Source organism: Seriola dumerili, unplaced genomic scaffold (assembly GCF_002260705.1).
Source record: "Seriola dumerili isolate Sdu_G_001 unplaced genomic scaffold, Sdu_1.0 BDQW01000319.1, whole genome shotgun sequence".
In the NCBI taxonomy this organism is placed as follows: Eukaryota; Metazoa; Chordata; class Actinopteri; order Carangiformes; family Carangidae; genus Seriola; species Seriola dumerili.
In genome coordinates this window covers 2,035,923-2,054,504 of record NW_019174574.1, presented here as the reverse complement: position 1 = coordinate 2,054,504, position 18,582 = coordinate 2,035,923, and the positions used below count along the sequence as shown (strand labels likewise).

The 18,582-nt window shown below is 40.8% G+C and overlaps 1 protein-coding gene across 2 annotated transcripts; it reads right to left on the bottom strand.

Annotated features, from left to right (window-relative positions):
- Positions 1-138: 138 nt before the first annotated feature.
- chd1l (chromodomain helicase DNA binding protein 1 like) lies at positions 139-18,168 on the bottom strand. Of its 2 annotated transcripts, XM_022759084.1 has the most exons (25): positions 18,007-18,168; positions 17,685-17,797; positions 16,325-16,431; positions 15,022-15,133; positions 14,888-14,919; positions 14,215-14,296; positions 13,942-14,104; positions 13,497-13,652; positions 13,319-13,411; positions 12,154-12,250; positions 11,883-11,956; positions 11,464-11,574; positions 10,060-10,174; positions 8,410-8,563; positions 8,125-8,317; positions 7,653-7,798; positions 4,589-4,752; positions 4,290-4,486; positions 4,091-4,189; positions 3,894-3,964; positions 3,576-3,690; positions 2,996-3,104; positions 2,492-2,746; positions 2,278-2,359; positions 139-399 (listed from the first exon to the last, which is right to left on the bottom strand). In XM_022759084.1, the coding sequence occupies exons 1-25, from the start codon at positions 18,098-18,100 to the stop codon at positions 277-279; spliced, it is 3,057 nt and encodes a 1,018-aa protein (XP_022614805.1). In that variant the 5' UTR covers positions 18,101-18,168; the 3' UTR covers positions 139-276. The 2 variants fall into 2 exon arrangements, with proteins under 2 accessions (XP_022614805.1, XP_022614806.1); XM_022759085.1 differs by lacking the exons at positions 139-399; positions 2,278-2,359; positions 3,576-3,690 and having other exon boundaries at positions 2,548-2,746.
- Positions 18,169-18,582: the final 414 nt, after the last annotated feature.

The following is an 18,582-nucleotide window of genomic DNA, read 5'->3' as shown; positions in this document are numbered from 1 at the left end:
GTGTGTGTTGCTCTTCCACACACTGGATTTATGACAGACCTGTTGCTGATTACTGTTCCTATAGAAGCAAACTGTCTCCTGACACAAGTGTCAACACAAACCTCCAACACAGCAGTAAGAAGAGAAGTCTTTGTTTATTTGTAAATCAATCATTATAACTTGTTTTGAAATGACATGACATTCATCTGTTTAAAGCAGACAGCTGAGTTGATTAGGGCTTTAAACCAAAGCATCATGTAGGGACTGAGATGAAAACTACGGATCAGGATCATAGTGTTATCTGAGGTGGTGCATGAACTGAGCAGTGTTGACTTTTCGTTGTTTGGAGAAGCAGGACTCCAGCCAGGTCTTCTGCACAGGGACAGCCTGAGAGTACTGACGCACCAGGTCCTGGAGCTCCTGGTTCACACACATCATACAGAGATATTACAGCTTTTCACCACAGCAAAAACCACAGTTCCTGAAACTAAGGCCCTGTGTGTCAAAGCTCCACACACACAAACCAAAACCATATACACAAAATACAAAACATCTTACATCTCTTGCAAAACAAGCACTACATCAAAAACTTAATGAACTCTTCTAAAAGTGACACTTTAGCTTCCAAACTTTACACACAAACACCAAATATATAGAGCGTTCCACCACCAACTGCACACAACTGTGCTACATCTAAAACAGTTTCACATTTCTCCTCTTCTCATGATATATACTAAGTATAAAAACACTATTACTGTATGTTTTTGACATTTACATTTGCAGCATGCTGTAAATATGAACACAAACACAAAGGGGAAACAAAATCTCTTCATTCTCAATAGTGAACTGAAGATGACATGAACATACTGTACTGTAAAATACAGTAGGCCTGTACAGTATTGCAGTTACTGTCTATCCTGTCTGTCTGATGACATCTGTAAGAATTGTCCTATTTCCTGTCCCGTCCTCTCACCACTCCCTGTCCTCTGTGTCCTCTTGCTCCTCTTCCTCCTTCACCTCTTCCTCTTTCTCCTTCTCCTCTTTCTATTTCTCCTCTTGCTCTTCCTCCTCTTACTGGAAAACCTCTTCCTTTAATTCTTTCTCCAAAATTGTCCTCCATTGTTGTTCACACCAAAGAGCAAACCTGACTCGTATTTATGGGGATCAAGCTGTGATTTCTGTGTGATCTGATTGGTTGCATGTGTCTTCACATGTGCATCCTGAGTTCAGGTGATTGCTAACTGAGTGTGGTGTTTCAGTGGCAGTGTTTAGCAGCTAACACACAAAGGCTTTCAGTTTTGAATGATGTGTCTAATGTAGAGAGGTGTGTTTGGTGTTTTGCAAAAAGTGTGAGGCAGAGAATGTGTGTATAGTTGTGCACGTCTAGGCTGACATTTTGCTCCTTGTGTGTCGAGTTTCAAAATCTGTGTATTATTTTTGATTTTTGTGTGTAAGCAATCGTAAAAAACTAACACTTTCATACGGATGCTGGGTTCATCACCATGGTTCACTGCAGGGAGACGGCAACTGCTTTAGAATAAAGGTACTGGAAATCTACAGTCACTGAAACACCTGCTTATCAATGTAATTCTCCAATGTGGCAGCAGTGCAGTGTGTACAGTCCTGCAGATCCAGGTGAGGAGCTTCAGTCCATGTTCACATCAAAAGGAAAAATGTTACTCAGTGTCATGATTGTTGGTCTGAGTGTTTCTCAAACTGCTGATTTCCTGGAGAGTGTTTACTCAGAATGGAGCAACAACAAAAGCATCAAGTGAGCAGCAGCTCTGTGTTGATGACAGAGGTCAGAGGTCAGAGGAGAAGGGACAGACTGGTTGAAGCTGACAGAAAGGCTGCAGTCACTCAGATAACCACTCTTTACAACTGTGCTGAGCAGAAAAGCTTCAGAGTGAACAACACGTCCAACCTACAACAGTAGAAGGCAACATCAGGTTCCACTTCCTGTCCCCAAGACCAGAAACCGGAAGCTGCAGTGACACAGACTCACCAACACTGTACAGATGAAGACTGGAAAAACATGACCTGGTCTATAAATTTGGGTTTGAGCTGAGGCAGCACTTGTAGGGTCAGAGTTTGGCATCAAAAGCTTGAATGTGCAGCTGATGAATCAGCAGAAATGATGTGATGCATCAAATCAACATGGAGCAGAGAGTCAGAGGAAAGTTTCAACATCTGGAGGATCCGTGACACAAAGAACTGAGGAACTAGCCAGTGTAAAGTGCTCAGTGAATGTATGTCAGAGGTCAAATTACCATCTGTAAAACTCATAATGATACTAACCTGTGAGTGGATGCTGTTCTCCACCTCTGCGACTATGTGGGTGACCTCCAGGCTCATCATATCCTCCTCATCTCCATCATAAGTGCACTGCAGCTAAGGAGTTATTGACTCTGTGTTCACTCTTCTCTCCACAGAACCACACTGAATTGTTGCTTTTAAAACCATTTGACTTTAACAACAAACTGTGATGAAACCACTCAGTGTGAAAGGATATGTGATGAGGTAGCGGGCCAGCCTCTTCCTCTCTGATGCAGGGAGGTTGTAGAAAAACACATGGACTCCCTTCATGAAGCTGGGGAGCCCTGTGGGTCCGCAGCTCTGCAGAGGAGCCGAGGGGCCCGGCGTCTCTGCTCCTGTCTCACCAGTCAGCCTGTCGGAGTTATGCAACTGTGGTTCAGGGGAGGATGTTGACGCTGAAATGGAAGTCGGTGCTGTGGCTGTATTCTTGGCAGCTCTGCTGTGATAGTATCTGTCAGTCATGTTGAGGGAAAATGACTCCAAACTTCATTTAGACAGATGCACTCTGAGAAATAGACAGACAGATTTTATCTGCTGAAAACTTTACGAGAGGCAAAGTAGAGGTAAACTTCACTTAATCAAGATGCATGGAGAAAGAAAAAAGTCTGAACAGGTCAGAACTCCAGCAGCACTTGCAGTACACAGAACAACTTTATTACTAGACTGACACATCTTGACCTCTGAAGGCTTTAAAAGATACATGAATGTGGGGATGCCTCTGGAGGCCAAGTGCTTCCTGATGAGCCGCTCTGTGCCATACCAGTTGAAGCCTTTGGTGGAGTGACCGATGCGAGGAAGATGAACACTTGCTTTGTGGGAAACAGACGAAGAGGGAAGGGTTAGCTTGGCTGTCAACTTGAACATGCTGCATTTTTCACATCTACGCTCCACTCGAGGTGACCTGAAGGTGAGCTGACAGTTTTTCGTCACCAACATAAAAGCACTGTGAGGTGTACTATGACAGAAGCAGGTCATTTTCTTCTGATTCTCGTCTATTATGAAGAATGACCTGAGGGAAAATTCCTCAAATTCCTCTCTCATGTGTTCTTCAGTTGCTGTGCTTCAAAGAATGTCTTTCCCCCCCCCCCACACACACACACACACTTCCTATTTATCTTGTCAGTCAGGTCTGACAATAATCAAACACTGCTTACATCATGTCCCTCCTTTCTCTCTGTCCTCATGGAAGGAGCCTTAATTATTACTTACTTGATTCACCATTAACAGACAACATGAAAAGATTTGTAAAAGCTGTATGAAGATTCCGTGCTTCACTGTACCCTTATGTCTTTTGGCTGCAGCATAAACCTTCTTCAGCCCTTCATCCAGAGCAGTGAGAAGGATCCCAGACAGGTTGTTGGCTTTGTCTCTTTGCTGTGCCACTATCAGGGCCAACTGACGTGACAGGAAGGAGGCTGAATCAGGTTATGGCATAATCTTATTACTGTTGCAATTTTATCTGCCACAACTTCACAATTCTGTCACCACACATAAACCCAAACCTGCAGATCACTGATACTGCAAAGAAGCAGCATGCATGATGACACAAGCATGCACTTCCAGTTTTATGCGGTTTTATTCATTTAAATAAGACCTACTCGATCCTGGCCGTCTAGTCTGGACTGTTTGTCATCAATGGGGAAGAGCAGCACATTTCCAAGGTCCAAATCTAAAACAAATAAAATGTTCACACTTTAATTTGTAATTTATCTACTTCATTCTCAACCAGACGCCTCTGATAAAGACATTTAATGGTATAAGTCTTCATTCTCTACTTAATCATGGAAAATCTTACCTTTCATCTTGCCAGCCAACTCATACTTCTTCCGTGGTTCATCTGATCTCACCTCCAGAGCAGTAAACAGGCCTCCCCTGCCCCACCGACCTGAGTCATCTACACAAATATCACTACTTTGAGAAATACAGGACATACTATAGAAGAGGTGTTTCCTGTTCATTCAAACTGACGTGTTGCTGTAATTCAGAGTCCTCACCAACACAGTGGACGATGACAGTGTCTCCCTGAGCAGCGTGTGGATGAGTAACATCCCCCAGAACATAGTGGATAGCTGTGCTGTCAGAGTCTGTGGAGCATACGCTTCCCTCATCCTCGTCCTCCTCTTCCTCTTCTTCACTGTCCACAGACTGCAGGCACAGTGACCTGTAGCTGCATGACTCCCACCATGCCATTCTGCATGATAAACAAACACACCAAATAAAAGGAAAATAGTTTGTGTCAAAGATATTTAAGCTCAGTGGGTGAAGACACAGAGTGTGATTGACAGATCTTAACTTTTTCTTGTATTTCTGTTCCTGCTGTTTCTTCTTCACATCCTCCTGAATTTTGGCTCGCTTGGCTGCGGCCTCCTCCCTCCTCTGTCGCCTCAGCTCCAGCTCGGCCTCAGTAAGAGGTTTCCTCTTCCTTGTTGGAATACCAAGAGCTGCTGACAGTGAAACCTGAGTATGAACACAGAAAATACATCAGTCACAGCTGCACAGTCACACATGTACAGTGCTGTTCAGATCCTTATCCATCATGCAGTCCCAACATTCCCAGGTTCATTCTGCAGCAGGACACTGCGTCCTAAAGAACTGTCTTCAACAACAAGAAGAGCACAGAGTCCTGGAGCAGATGGTCCAGCCCACACAAAGTCCTGGTCTCAGCATCATGGAATAAGTCTGGGATCATTGACTCCTACTGCACTACAAACACCCCTTCAACTGTTTAATGAACATAACTGCCCTCAGACCACACACAAAAGCAGGGTCTGCCACATGACTTCTCTGTCTGTCAACTTTTTTTTTTAATCCAATTTCTTTGTGAGCTGTTAGTGATTATCAGAGAAGATCAATGGCACTCATTACAGAGCAACATAACCTGCTGCCACCTGAACAAACACTGATGTGACTATTTGCACCAGCGGCTCACTAGAGAGATCTTTAACTGGGACAACCTGTATACACAATACAAATAACTATAATCTTTTGTGACTCTTCTGAACACACCCATCACACATGCACAGTGCTGATGGAAAAAATAAGCAAACCTATGATTTAATAACTGATAATAACTCAGTTCAAACCAGCTGTTAGCTGCTGATCAGAGCCGCTCAATGTTCAGGAGGAAGTTGTGTGTGTCTGGTGTGAGCAGCTCTGCCCTCAATCCAGAAGGAGGATTTCTGTAGTAGATTTACTTTGATGTTTAGGGTCACTGTCCTGCAGCTTCTCCTGAGCTTCAGCAGGTGGACAGACACCCTTACATTATCCTGGAAGACACAGAACCCAAACAAAATTCATGTTCCCATCGATGATGTGGAGCTATCCAGGTCCAGAGGCAGCAGAGACCCAGATCCCGATGCTCCCTCCACCCTGTTTCACTTTTGGGATGATGGTTTGCAGAGCCCTTTTTACACCACACATACTGTAGAGCTGCATGTTCTTCACACAGTTCAACCTTGGTCTCATCAGTGCATCAAACATTTTCCCAGCAGTGTTGTGCTGAGACAAGCTGCTCTTTCACAAACTTCAGGGGCATGATGATGTTTTTATGGAGAGCAGCAGCTTCCTCTGTGGTGTCCATGTCTGGACTCCATACCCCATGATGTGTCTGTGGTTGACTCATAAACAGAGATGTGAAACAGCTCCAATGATTCCTTTGGGCCTTCAGCTGTAACTCTGAGCTTCTTTGTTGCTGATCATCTGTGCTGAGCTGTTGGAGTCGTCTTAGCTGGATGTCCACTTCAAGGGAGAGTAGCCAAAGAACTGAATTATCTCATTTATAGACAGTCTGTCTGACTATGGACTGATGAAGATCTTAACTTTGAGATTGCTTTCCAGCTTCCTGCAAAAAAAACATTCTTCATCTCATCTAATTTCTCTTCTAAGATCTTATTTGTGAGGCCTGGTTCAACATCAGCAGATGTTTCTGTGAATAACAAACTCAAAATGCTCATTCTGGTTTCACTGACTGGACTCCTGGTCTGATAACTCCTGACTGCAGTTAGCTTCTGTTCATGTCATTAGTCGAGGAGTTCACATACTTTTTCCAACATGCACTCTGAATGTTAGAGTGATGTATTCAATATGGATACACAACAAGACAATGATTTGTGTGTTATTAGTTAAAACAGATTGTGTTTGTTCATAATTGTCACTTAGATGAAGATCAGACCATATTTTAAGATAAATTTAGACATAAATGGAGATAATCCCGAAAAGTTGTCTAACTTTTTCTTGCCTGAATATTCACGTCTGATAAATGTTCAATCACTGAGCCGGGGACATGTTTGTACACAACAATAAATTACATAACAAATTGTAACAAGTCAGTCAGCCACCTGTCATTTGTCATGTGTACTAAGGGAACAAAACTACAGGTATGAACACAACCTAATTCAGTGGTTTTTTCATCAACTGTCATACCCCGCATGAAGGCTGTTTACCAGACCAAGTGCCAGAGCCAGTGTTTAGTTTGGTGCCACACATTTGGTGACAAAATCTGCAGGATGATCATTCAGACACCACAGCACGCTGAGGACCAGTGTTTCATACACACTGAAGTATGAAGCTCAGATCAGCTGGTCCTTTAAAGACAAACAGACGTTTACTGCTCTGAATACAGGCTGCAGTTTGTGGTGCTGTTGTTGAGTTGTAGTGAGTGACACTGACAGGTGTTTCTATGATTAATATCAATGAGGTGACATACAATCCATCATACAGAAGAATCAACACCTCTCTAAAACAGTTTCAACAAAAATCTGAAAATAAAAACCTTCATGAAGGTCAGATTTATTGCAGGACTGTTTTAATTAGACTGTATTCATTTTTGTTAGGTGTTCCTAATAAACTGCCAATTGAGTGTAGCAGGTGCATGTCTCCTGTGGCACTACAACACTGCAAATGAGACCCGGCTATAGAGCCCCCAGTGCAGACAGAACCTGTTCAAATACTCATGTATCTGTGTCAGGACCTTAAACACCAGGAAATGAAGGGTGATATTGATCATGAGTGTATGTGCAACAGATAAATGTGGAGTATCACTGATGTGTCTTATGTATACTGCTGCTGCTGTTTTTATTTTTGTTGTTTTATGCTCTGAGTTTATAGTGTGTGCTACTCTGTGCTGTTTATTTGTTAATTTATTACACAACTGCAGTTTGGAGTCAAAAACAATAAAATCTTCCCCATGGAAACAAAGTATCTTCTTAATCTTAATCTTGAAATATATTGTGCATGTGTGTTAAAATTCACTCTCCCTTCTTCAGCAGAATCAAACTCAGGCGGATGGAATCTCGTCTCTTTTAAGTGAATAAAATCAATGTTTCCCTCAGCTGTAAGTCAAGGAGACACAAACTTACTCCAGCTTTGTGTCGCAGAGCTCGTCCGTCTCCTGCGGCTTTCTGAAACTCGGCCAGCTGCTCCTCCAACAGACGATCAAAGCTGTTGTGGTCATCAGAGCTGGGGTTCTTACTGTAGTCTTTCCCCTCAAAGTAATACATGTGGTCTGATGGACGGAACAGAGTGATGGTCAATGTAATTATTCATCATAAGCAGAGAAAGTTATGATGAAACTGTGAATTAGTGAATATGAACCAAGTTGATTAAATGTGTATTTTCATGTGTGGTTGTGTTTGCAGGGAGACAATCAGAAGTAAAATTGAGATGTGCCAGAGCAACCTGTTTGACAAGAGAGCACACCAGTGATGGTCTCACCAAGATATTATGAAATGAAATTCACCTTAAACAAGGTAAAGAACTGAACAGACAAACACAAACAAACAAAGCCACGGTGGTTTGATTTTAAAGAGTTCATTAGGAAGTAAGACATACTCTGCCCGTCAGACCCAGAGCCGTTCTTCTCCTCCTCCTCCTCCTCCTCTTCTTCTTCTCTGAGTGAGTCTTCATCATCCACCCACTGACCATCACGTGACAGACCAAGGATCTTTTCTAGTTTCACATCCTGTATGGAGCTCTCTTCTGATGACAAGAGCTTATCTACCCCAAACTTCAAGATCTCACTGAGCTGTGTGGGGCAGGAAACATGAGTGGTGAAAACAAAGACAACTGTTTTTTATGAAAGTGAACGCAGGAACTGAGTGTTCAGAGTTCACAAACCTGCAGTCCTGCAGCAGCTGACTGAGCTTGGTCCAGTAAAGAGAAGCGACCTTCTTCAATAACAGTGTTGGTGAGGTGCAACTTGGACACGGCGCGAGAGTACATGATTTCCTCCACAGTGTCTCTTGCCAGAAGGCGAATCACTTTCACCGGCCTGTAATAAGTCACAGTCAATCAAAGGTTAAAGGGATTTAAAAAAAAAAAAGAATGGTTGATATCAACGCAGCAGAGGCTGAGATTCACAAAATGCAGCTCAAAAGCATCTTTCGTAAACCTTCACTGCTTATTAAATCATCTTTCAGATGCAAAGTCCCAAATTTTCAGTTCCCCATTAAGACAGAAATATTGACTAATAACACATCAACTGTTTACAGGTCTTGGAGTGTCCTACTCAAGTGGAAACCTCAGGGCTGAACTAGAATCACCTCCTCGTGGTTGTATCCCTCTTCCACTCAAACTAGTTTCAGGTTACATCCCTGTTTATCTAGAGTCATAGAAAATATGAACCATTTGTGTGAAATGTTCTCATAATTGCTGTGAAGTCTTGAGTAATGGCTGAGAAGTGTTTTGTGAGGTCACACTGACCTTTACCTTTGACCTTTGACCATCAAAATCTAATCAGTTCATTCTTTAGTCCAAGTGAATGTTTGTGCCACATTTGGAGAAGTTCTGTCAAAGCGTGACTGAGATATGGCGTCCATGAGAATGGGACGTACTTACGGAAGGACAGACAACCCGAAAATAATATGCCTCTGGCTCTGACTCTGACTGTCGCCAGCACAGAGGTGGTGCTGGTACAAAAACAGTTTTGGTCTCTAGAGCTAATTTCGTCCTTCATGACAACTATTCACATTTTATTAAAATATAAAGTTATGTATAATTGAGGCCGTGGCCTCTTTGAGTGACAGGTGGGTGAGTGTATGCTTGCCAAAAACCAGCATGCACCAAAGTCTCTGCTCCACTCACGCCCCACTTTGCCTATTTTTGGATTAGCTATAAATTCGGCAGACTAAGACACTGGCAAGATGGTGATGGTGCAGCAGCTCACTCTGAGCTTAAAAACCACTCTTCAGTAACCTGTGGGTGACATCACAGAGACTACGGCCATCTTTATTTACAGTCTACGGTCACGACCACATGTGAAAAAAAAGTTGCATAAAACATTTTGCGTGTCCAGAGGGATAAATGTTGATTACAGGGGGGGGGGATTTAGAAAGAATTGAGTTCACTAGACATCTGTCCTCATCTCTCCATCTTAATCACTGCTAGCATAACACACCTGAACCTCCGACAAACTGTCGCCGGTCAAGTGGCATTGTTGGTAATGAAGACAAGAAGACGAATACATGGAATAAATGGTGATGTGCCTGAATCTGCCGCATCAATTTTAACACTATTTTTAAATTGGCCATTGTGAATGGGAAAATGCTACAGGTGAGCAATGGTAAATCACACACATGGAATACTCTGTCAAACCTAACTGCAGATAACTTTACAAAGCTCCTCCAGAGCAAAAGAAAGCTGAGGAGGCTGAGTAGTATATCCATGATGAGACCGTTATGTGTAAAAACACAGCGTACCCCTTTAACAAATACTTAAACTTACTTAGTACAATGTACACTGCACTGAATAATGTTTCATACACATCACCTGTTCTGACCAATCCGATGGCAGCGTGCGGCAGCCTGCAGGTCATTTTGAGGGTTGAAGTCACTATCCATAAAAATGACTGTGTCAGCAGCTGTAAGGTTCAGGCCCACTCCCCCTGCAAAGACAGGTTGTTAAGAACAGTACAGACTTGTCTAATACAATGTATACTACTCGTGGAATGATGCACTTATACCGTTTACTACGGCGGCACTGAGAGCTCAACGCACTGCAACTTCAGAAAATACATGCAAACAGACAAAACACAAACAACTTCAGAAAAAAGCTTCATCAGTTTGATTTGACAACACATGAGCTGCAAATACAACACAGCACTTGTTGTTCAATACTTTGTGACTTTTAAAGTTAAAAGCATTGAATAACAAGTGCACATGGATGTATTATAATTCATGTACTTTAATTTATCAACATTATAATCCATTATAATACATCCATGCAAGTGCTTCCCAGTCAGGTTTGTTTTCCTCCAAGTTATCTTTTTGCCTTTATTCTGATAACGACAGTGAGAGAGAGACAGGGAAGTCAGGGAGAGAGAGAGGGAGAGAGAAAGGGAGAGACAGAGAGAAAGAGAATAATATGCAGCAAAGGGCCACAGGTCGGACTCGAACCCCTGCCGCTACAGTTAGGACTATGCCTCCAAGGTACGCTCTCTACCAGGTGAGTAATGGGGGGCCCCCTCATCACTATTCAGTGTCGCCTGGAAACACTTGTGTCGTGTTGTGAATATTTGCAACTCATTTGGTGTCAAACTGATGAAGATGTTTTCTGAAGTTTTGTCTATTTGCACGTGTGTTCTTAACTTGCAGTGTGTGGGCTCTCAGCACCACCGTAGCTTACAAAAATATACAGCAAAAGTGATCAGCTGTGACAGGAAGTAAGATTTCCTTCTACCTGCTTTCACATTGTGCATGAAGAAGAGATAGAAGAGAAAGTGCTGGCCTTATTTACACTGGTGTGTCATCCTGCCACAGCTCTTATCTCTGTGTGATCAGTCCCCTTTCCTCTCTCAGCTAGTTCTACGAACCCAGCTGTAGATTTAGATATGCACAACAGCTTTGCAAGTGCAGCTCACTCACTGTTGAAAATTACTGTTATCTACCAGTGTTGTTTGGAAGATGCAATTCATGACTTACAGCATCTTAAATGATTACCTTTACCATACTTAGTACAGAAACTCACTCAGTTTCTATGAAATATATAATTACTAATGAGGCTGCACAACTAAAAAGCAAGGATCAGGATGTTTATGATGTGTAGGACAATTGACTCTAAGTTCAAATAACAAGCAGAATATGAACATTACTGAAACTGATAATGTTCAGTTTCATCCTGCACATAACAAGGACACAATCTGTCTTTCTGCCAACACTTTAGGGTTTGAGTCACCTGCTTTAGTGCTTAGGAGAAAGACAAATATATCTTTGCTGCTGAAGTTCTTCACTGCTAGATTTCGTTCTTCTCCTCGGACAGACCCATCCAGACGTTCGTAGCTATAACCTGAACAGAAAAAGTACTCAAGTTAGCACTTATTTGTGGAGAAAAATCAAAAAATATGTCATTAGGAGGTACATTAAAGAAGAGTGTAGATAGGTTAAAAGAAGATAAGTTAAAATGTTAGTTAAGTTAAATCCCTTGTTGATATTTCATATGGTTCGGAAGTAAATAAGGTTAGGATTAGCATTGTACTATTAAGATTAAACACATGCAAAATTTTTGCAAAATTGAAAATCACTGCAACATTAGACAGTTAAAAGTTAATGAGAAGAGAGTTTGAATAATTAGTCCTCGCCACCCCCCTTGTTCACCTCTGTACTCCATGTAATCTTGAAGAATGTCCAGCATCCTCGTCATCTGAGAGAACAGCAGGATCCGATGGCCCCTTCACTCACAAACATGAAAAGAGAAATAATAACAACAACGAGGAATATGTGACTTAATATACGACAGCGAATACAATGTAGTGCTCCAAGTGATCAGTACATTGTGTCAGCATCTAGTTAATGTGGTGTCAATGTTAACAAACCACTACAACAGTGTACCAGCAGGGGGAGACAAACAACAAGCAGATCCACTCACTCTTTGTGTAGGTAGGCTAGCATGCTGTCCAGAAGGCAAAGTTTCCCACTAGCTTCAATGAGATGCTCCCCCATCTCAAACGGCTCCGGTTCCACCCCTGTCCAAAAAAGTTGAAGTATAACATATGGGCACCACTTCACAATAAGACTTATATTGTAAGTCCTTATAAAGGATTTATGAATGGTTTATAACTAGTTTATTAATTAGCTTTTTAGTTAACAATTTATAAATAATTTATAAGCTGTTATAACACATTAAATTAAAAAGAGTAACCTGTTGCTTGCCAAATAGTGAGCCATCACATCAACATGTATCTGTACTGTTCAGCCTCTTCTCTCATTAGTTATTGGGCTTTCTTTGTTTTCTCCATCATCAGTATTTGTCGCCTGAGTGTCTCCTCCTGTAAGATTTAATGCAGTAGCTGTGGCACTGTGACCTAGGGCCTCACACTGACCTTTCACCCTGAGTCTCTCATTAACAGTGGGCAAATAAAAAAATTCCTTCACAAGATGATCATATCAAATGAGCAGATTCATGGTCTAAGGCCGTGGCTGTGTTGTTTACCTTGACATGTATCAGCAGCCGTCCTCATTCTAATCACAGCTGTTGATCACATTGTTCTGCTCAGTGCAGATTAACATGGAGATGCTTTTTGCTGGTTGCTCTCTTCTTTAGGACTTTAACATCCAGCTAGAACACAGGTGGTAACCCTCCTTTACCTGGTGAACTGCTCATCAATTCTTTGTCCCACTCTTCACATCTCTGTGATTCTCCCTCCATCATCTTCATGTTTCTTCATCTCATTTTACAACCATTTATTTATCAGTTACCAGTAATAAATACTAGTTACTCATTAATAAATGATAAGGCTACACAATAAGGCTTATAATAAGGCTCCTATTACCAGTTATAAATGGTAGTAACTCATTAATAAGATTGAGTAGTAAGCATTAACTTCATCTTGCCAAATAGTGAGTCTTCATTATTGTATGCCACTGTGTTATAACTTGTTTATAATTGTTTATTGTTAACAACCGAATTAATAACCTCATAATAAACAATTGATAAATCCTTTATAAGAATAGTCTGATTGTAAATGGAAACCAACATATTCTTCTATGTCTCATGTGCAATGAGTAACATCAGTCCTTTCAACACATCTTACCATCAAACAGGTACGGATGGTCGACACACTTTCTCAGGTTCATCAAGATGTTCAGCAGCCGTGTCTTGATGCCTTGTTCATTTCCAAAAGCCTCTGAAAGCAGAGAGGTGACTCTATGATTTTAAATGATCATCACAAACTCAGTCAGTCAGCCGGGTCCACAGTGCAGAAGTCTCACCTAGATCCTTCGTCAGAATGGCTTTGTAGTATGTCTTCTGGAGAGTCGACATGCCGTGATAGACCACCAGCTCCGTCTTCTTGGGCAGATCTACAGCCACCTCTGACTTGACTCTCCGCAGAAGGAATGGCTCCAGGACACTCTGCAGCTCAGCAGCTGGAAACAGCAGCAGAGGGACACAGGACACAGTGTAGATTCAATGAGCTGTTACCAGAAGAATTACCATTCTTTACGCACCCATTTATGCACCAATTACCATTCTTTATGCACCTATTTGTGGAGCAGTTCTTCTACACAAGTACATCAGTACATCACTTAAATAACAAATATTGCTTTGTATGTAACTAATATTTTACAACTCCTTATTTGACAAATTCTTTACCTGAATATAACATGAACAAACAACGTAAACAACACTATGTTACATGATGATTATGTATCATACCAAGAGCAGGCTGCTTCTGTACATTTGAGTAAGAGTTAACAAAGTCGTCCGTCTCGTCAGCGGTGAAGATGCTGGGCTGAATGAAGCTCAGCAGGGAGTAGAGCTCCTGCAGGTGGTTCTGGATGGGCGTTCCCGTCAGCAGAACTCTGAACCCCACTGAAAACTACACAAGAAAGAGACATACAAACTCAATGAACTGGAAAAAACTGTGCTAACAGTGGGGAAAATGAGGGGATAAAAACTTGATGAGCAAAGCCAGGTGCAGCTCAGTACCTCTGTCAAGGTCTTGTGTAATAGTGAGTTCTGATTCTTCAGACGGTGAGCCTCGTCCACTACAAGCACCTTCCACTTCCACCTGAGAGAGGACATACATGTACATGGAAACGCTGAATTCAATTCAATTCAATGAACTTTATTTGTCCTCTGGGGGCAATTTAAAAGGCACATAGAGCAGACATAAAACAACACACAAATACACAACAAAGAGCACACAACCAGTGTAAAACAAAGTGTACACATTAAAAAAAACAATGACATAAAGAAACATCAGTGCGAAGAAAAAACAATCAACAATGGTGCAAAACAAAACCTGTAATATTATAATGAGGATGACAATAACATGGGAGAATGACATCACTAGTGCAAATAATAATAACTGTAGACATTAATAACTGACTGACTGGCTTAATTAACCTCTGAAAATTCATCGTTAAAGCTTCATATGAATAAATGATTTCATACCAAGTTAGTTACACACCTATGGCACAACTCCTCACACTAGAGTACAGTACTAGGGCCCACAGACTGTTAATAGGTTTGCTTGGTTCAATATTTATGAACATGGTCTTCACTGGTAATGTCTCTTACAACCAAACCTCATTTCAAATCCCTGCTGCTGTGTGTAACTGTATTGGCTGGTGTTTCTGATGATGTGTGTCACACTCACCGTCGCAAAAATGAGGCGTCTTTGAGACAGAGCTGAAAATGACAGGATTTACAAAAAAAAAACAAAAAAAAACATGTCAGTTTTAATGGAGATAAAACTTTAGGTTATTTTGTTTTCACAAAACAGCCACAGACCTCATATGTGGTGAGAAGAACATGGAAGTCCTGTATGTCTGTTCCTCTCTGAATCTCAGCACGCCTCTCTTTGTCTCCCTTGTAACACAGCACAGTCAGAGACGGAGAAAAGCTGCAACCATGATAACCACAAGATGAGAATTTTACATACAGTCCAGACTGTAAGTATTTGGACAGTTATGCATTCTTTGTTCTTCAGGCTCTCAGCTTCAGCACATTGAATTTGTTATAAAATAATGGATTCTACACTAAAGTGCCAAATCTCAGCCTTGACTAGGTTTACATCAATACAGAAAGAACTGTGTGTGAGATATAACACATATATATATATATATATAATATAACCCTAACACATAGTGCCCAAATTTCAATGGTTCAAAAGTAATTGGACCCTGAGCTACTAAATATTTCTTGGGCAGCTGTGAGTTGTAGCCTTAGCCTTAGTTTGTGCTCAAAGTAGCTCACACGAGGCTCAGAGCTGATTGAGAGTTGCCATTTTGATTGTGAGGTAAAGCTGTCTGGAGTAAAGAGGTGACCATGCAAGTGAAGAGGATAATGAGGCTGAAACAAAAATCTATCAGTGATATTAAAGGTTGTTATTAAAGGTTTGTCATAGTCGACAGTTGGGTACTTGCTAAAAAAGCAGGTGCACACTGGAAAACTAGAAAATGGGAAGTGATAGACTGAGGAGCACAAGTCTTGAAGGTAACCAGAAAAACATTTGCTTGGTAAAGAAAAAGCCCTTTATGACTGCACAGCAAGTCAAGAATGATCTTGAAGACGTAGGAAGACATGTTTGCCTGTTGATGATGCACTCCACTTTCTGAAGACCAGACTTAAGGCAGTGATCTGAAGGAGGCTGCAGCAAAGCTCTGGGAGAGCATCAGCAGGGAAGATACAAAGTGTCTGCTGTTGTCTGTGGGTCGAAGACTTCAGGCAGTCAATGACTGCAAAGAATTTTCCACAAAATATTAAACATTTTGATGATTTTCTTTGACTTCAAGTGTATGTATCCAATTATTTTGAACCTCTAAACTTTGACTGTGTTAAAAGCACTACATCTCCAACACAGTTCTTTCTATACTGATGTAAACTCACTCAAATTAACACTGAGATTATGCAGTCTCCTTTCTTCTATATCAAATTTAATGTGCTGAAATGCAAAATCTGAAGAACATAAAAATGTGTAACTGTCCAAATACTTATGGCCTTGACTGTAGCCTGTGATGAATGGTGTTATACGCAGAGTAACAATTCAAATACAAAAATATAATAAATAAAAGTATAATAAATGTGACAGTACCATTCCAACTCCTTTCTCCAGTTCTCCATGACAGAGAGTGGACTCAGAACTAAAAACGGACCTTTCTTCCCCAGAGCTCCTGACATGTACACCAGCAGAGAGATCGTCTGAGGGGGAAATATCATTATGAATTAGTGACAAAGAATATGCAGTCCTGACATCTTCTTGCTCTGGGGTTAAAGGAACCTGAGACACTAAAATGCATTTGTTGAAACCATCCAATCCAAATGTACAATGTTGCTATGGAAACAAGTTACAGGTGCATGAAATAGCCATCAGCTTATCTGTACTGGTAAAACTTGCTAAGGAATACATTACTGGTATACAGCATAATGATGGCTGGTAGTGCAAAATATTTTTGTGAATGATTCATTTGGTAATTATAAGCACACATAGGTGAACTTCAATTTACCTCAGTAATAGTTTCAGCCAATTCTAAATGAAAAGAGGCTCTTTTCAAAAGTCTGTTATTTTCTGATCACAAAAAGCACAGGTGCAACTAATTTCATTAACAAAAGCTCAACTCTATCTCGTGTCCCACTAAGTGTCCATTAAGGTGAGCTGTCATGCACGCTGCATAAGATGCATTCATTATTACTGTAATTAGTTAAATTACTGAGCATTTCCTGCTACACAATGTCAAAATGTCTCCTGGGAAAAAAGTTTACATCTAAAAACACAAAATACAAAAAGAGATTTTCCCCTTCCTTTCAGTAGCAATAATCCTTTCTGGACTAACTTGACTAACATTAATACATTTGACGCATAGAAAATATATTTTGATTGGTTTTACAGTAATTGCTATAGAGGTATGCTGAGAATATAAAATACAATCCCCCTCCCTTCCCTGGTGCTGGCTCACTGTCACACTGTCATGACTCAGGGCATTTAAACAGAACAGAGCCATCGGTCATGTCATCAGTACCACCTGTGCTTTTCCTTCTATGAAAAGTCAAACTGTCTCCTGTGAGAAAAGGCCTATAAGTCAGTGTTGTTGTTTTTTTTATACATGTGCTGAACATTAATTCCAAATATCATCAAAATCACAATAGGGCCAAGTGCAATATCCAAATAGCAAAAGCTGCAATTCTTTTGATAAAGGTCAAATGTGTCACAACAGTCCATAAATGAGGCATTGAGGTACTATAGAGACGCCCTGAACTAACCAAATCATATTCTCCAGACATAATGAAACATGTTTGTTTGGTACAATTTTTTCAGTGAAAATGAAAATATAAAAATTCCATCTGAAATTGTGACTCATATTTCACATGTTTTTGGGGTTTTTTTTGCATTTCATTTAGTCCTAATAACCATGCATCACAATTATATTTTTAAAGCTGACTCAAGAATCTCTCACCTGACAGGTTTTACCTAAACCCATCTCATCTCCTAAGATGCATCCCTGCTGGTTCTTCAGACACTGAGTTAACCACTGCACACCGACCAGCTGGTAGGGTCTCAGCTGGATCCCTGTGATGACACAACGGTACAATTTGTCACTACTGAGATTAAAACACTGGATCATCTGATGGAAATAATAACATCACAAATAGGAGAACCATGAACATTATTAAACTGACTGAACAAAGCTTATGTGACAAAAACACCTGTTAGATAAACTTATCCTACTCCATGAATAAAGACAACTGTTACATTACTAAGCTAACAAGCCTCCATACCTCTTAAACCACACTTCTGTAAGTCGCACTGAGTAACACACGTCTTCTTTTTCTCTGCTACGTTCTTTTTTATTCTTAACAAAATGTCCGTCATGTTTTCAGACCGACGGGACTTGAATAAACAGAACTTGGTCGAACACAGACATGTACCGACAAGCGACTGCTCAGAGTTGTTATGGGCAACTCCACTTCCTGGTTGGGTCATGTGACGCTGTGGGAAAAAGGCGCGCGACAGTGACCAGTGAGCAGTAATTTTTTCTTCTTCTTAAACTTTATTGAAAAATTATTGCAAATATAATGTAACAGTAAAAGAATATTGTATATATGAACAAGCAAGAACTTAATGAGTAATTTATCCGAATAAGCAAACAGATACAGTTTTATAACGATAGTTATAAAATGGGGATTCAAGGTGTAAATTCAAGGAGCAAATTAAACGAAAATTTAAACAAGCTGCTCTCTATTTGTACTTCTGGAAATAGTGAATGTTGGTTTATATCTCAATAATCAAAGCAGGAAAGAAGGGTTTCTTATTTTAAAACATACCCCCTTATGGATGTGAAATTACCAAGCAAT

Excerpts from the sequence above, each read along its gene's own strand:
- chd1l (XM_022759084.1), bottom strand. The coding sequence starts at position 18,100 with ATGACGGACATTTTGTTAAGAATAAAAAAGAACGTAGCAGAGAAAAAG. Across the intron at positions 10,175-11,463 it reads TCTCCTAAGCACTAAAGCAG|GGGGAGTGGGCCTGAACCTT; the intron begins GTGACTCAAACC and ends CTGTCTTTGCAG. Across the intron at positions 4,487-4,588 it reads GAACAGAAATACAAGAAAAA|AATGGCATGGTGGGAGTCAT; the intron begins GTTAAGATCTGT and ends TTTATCATGCAG.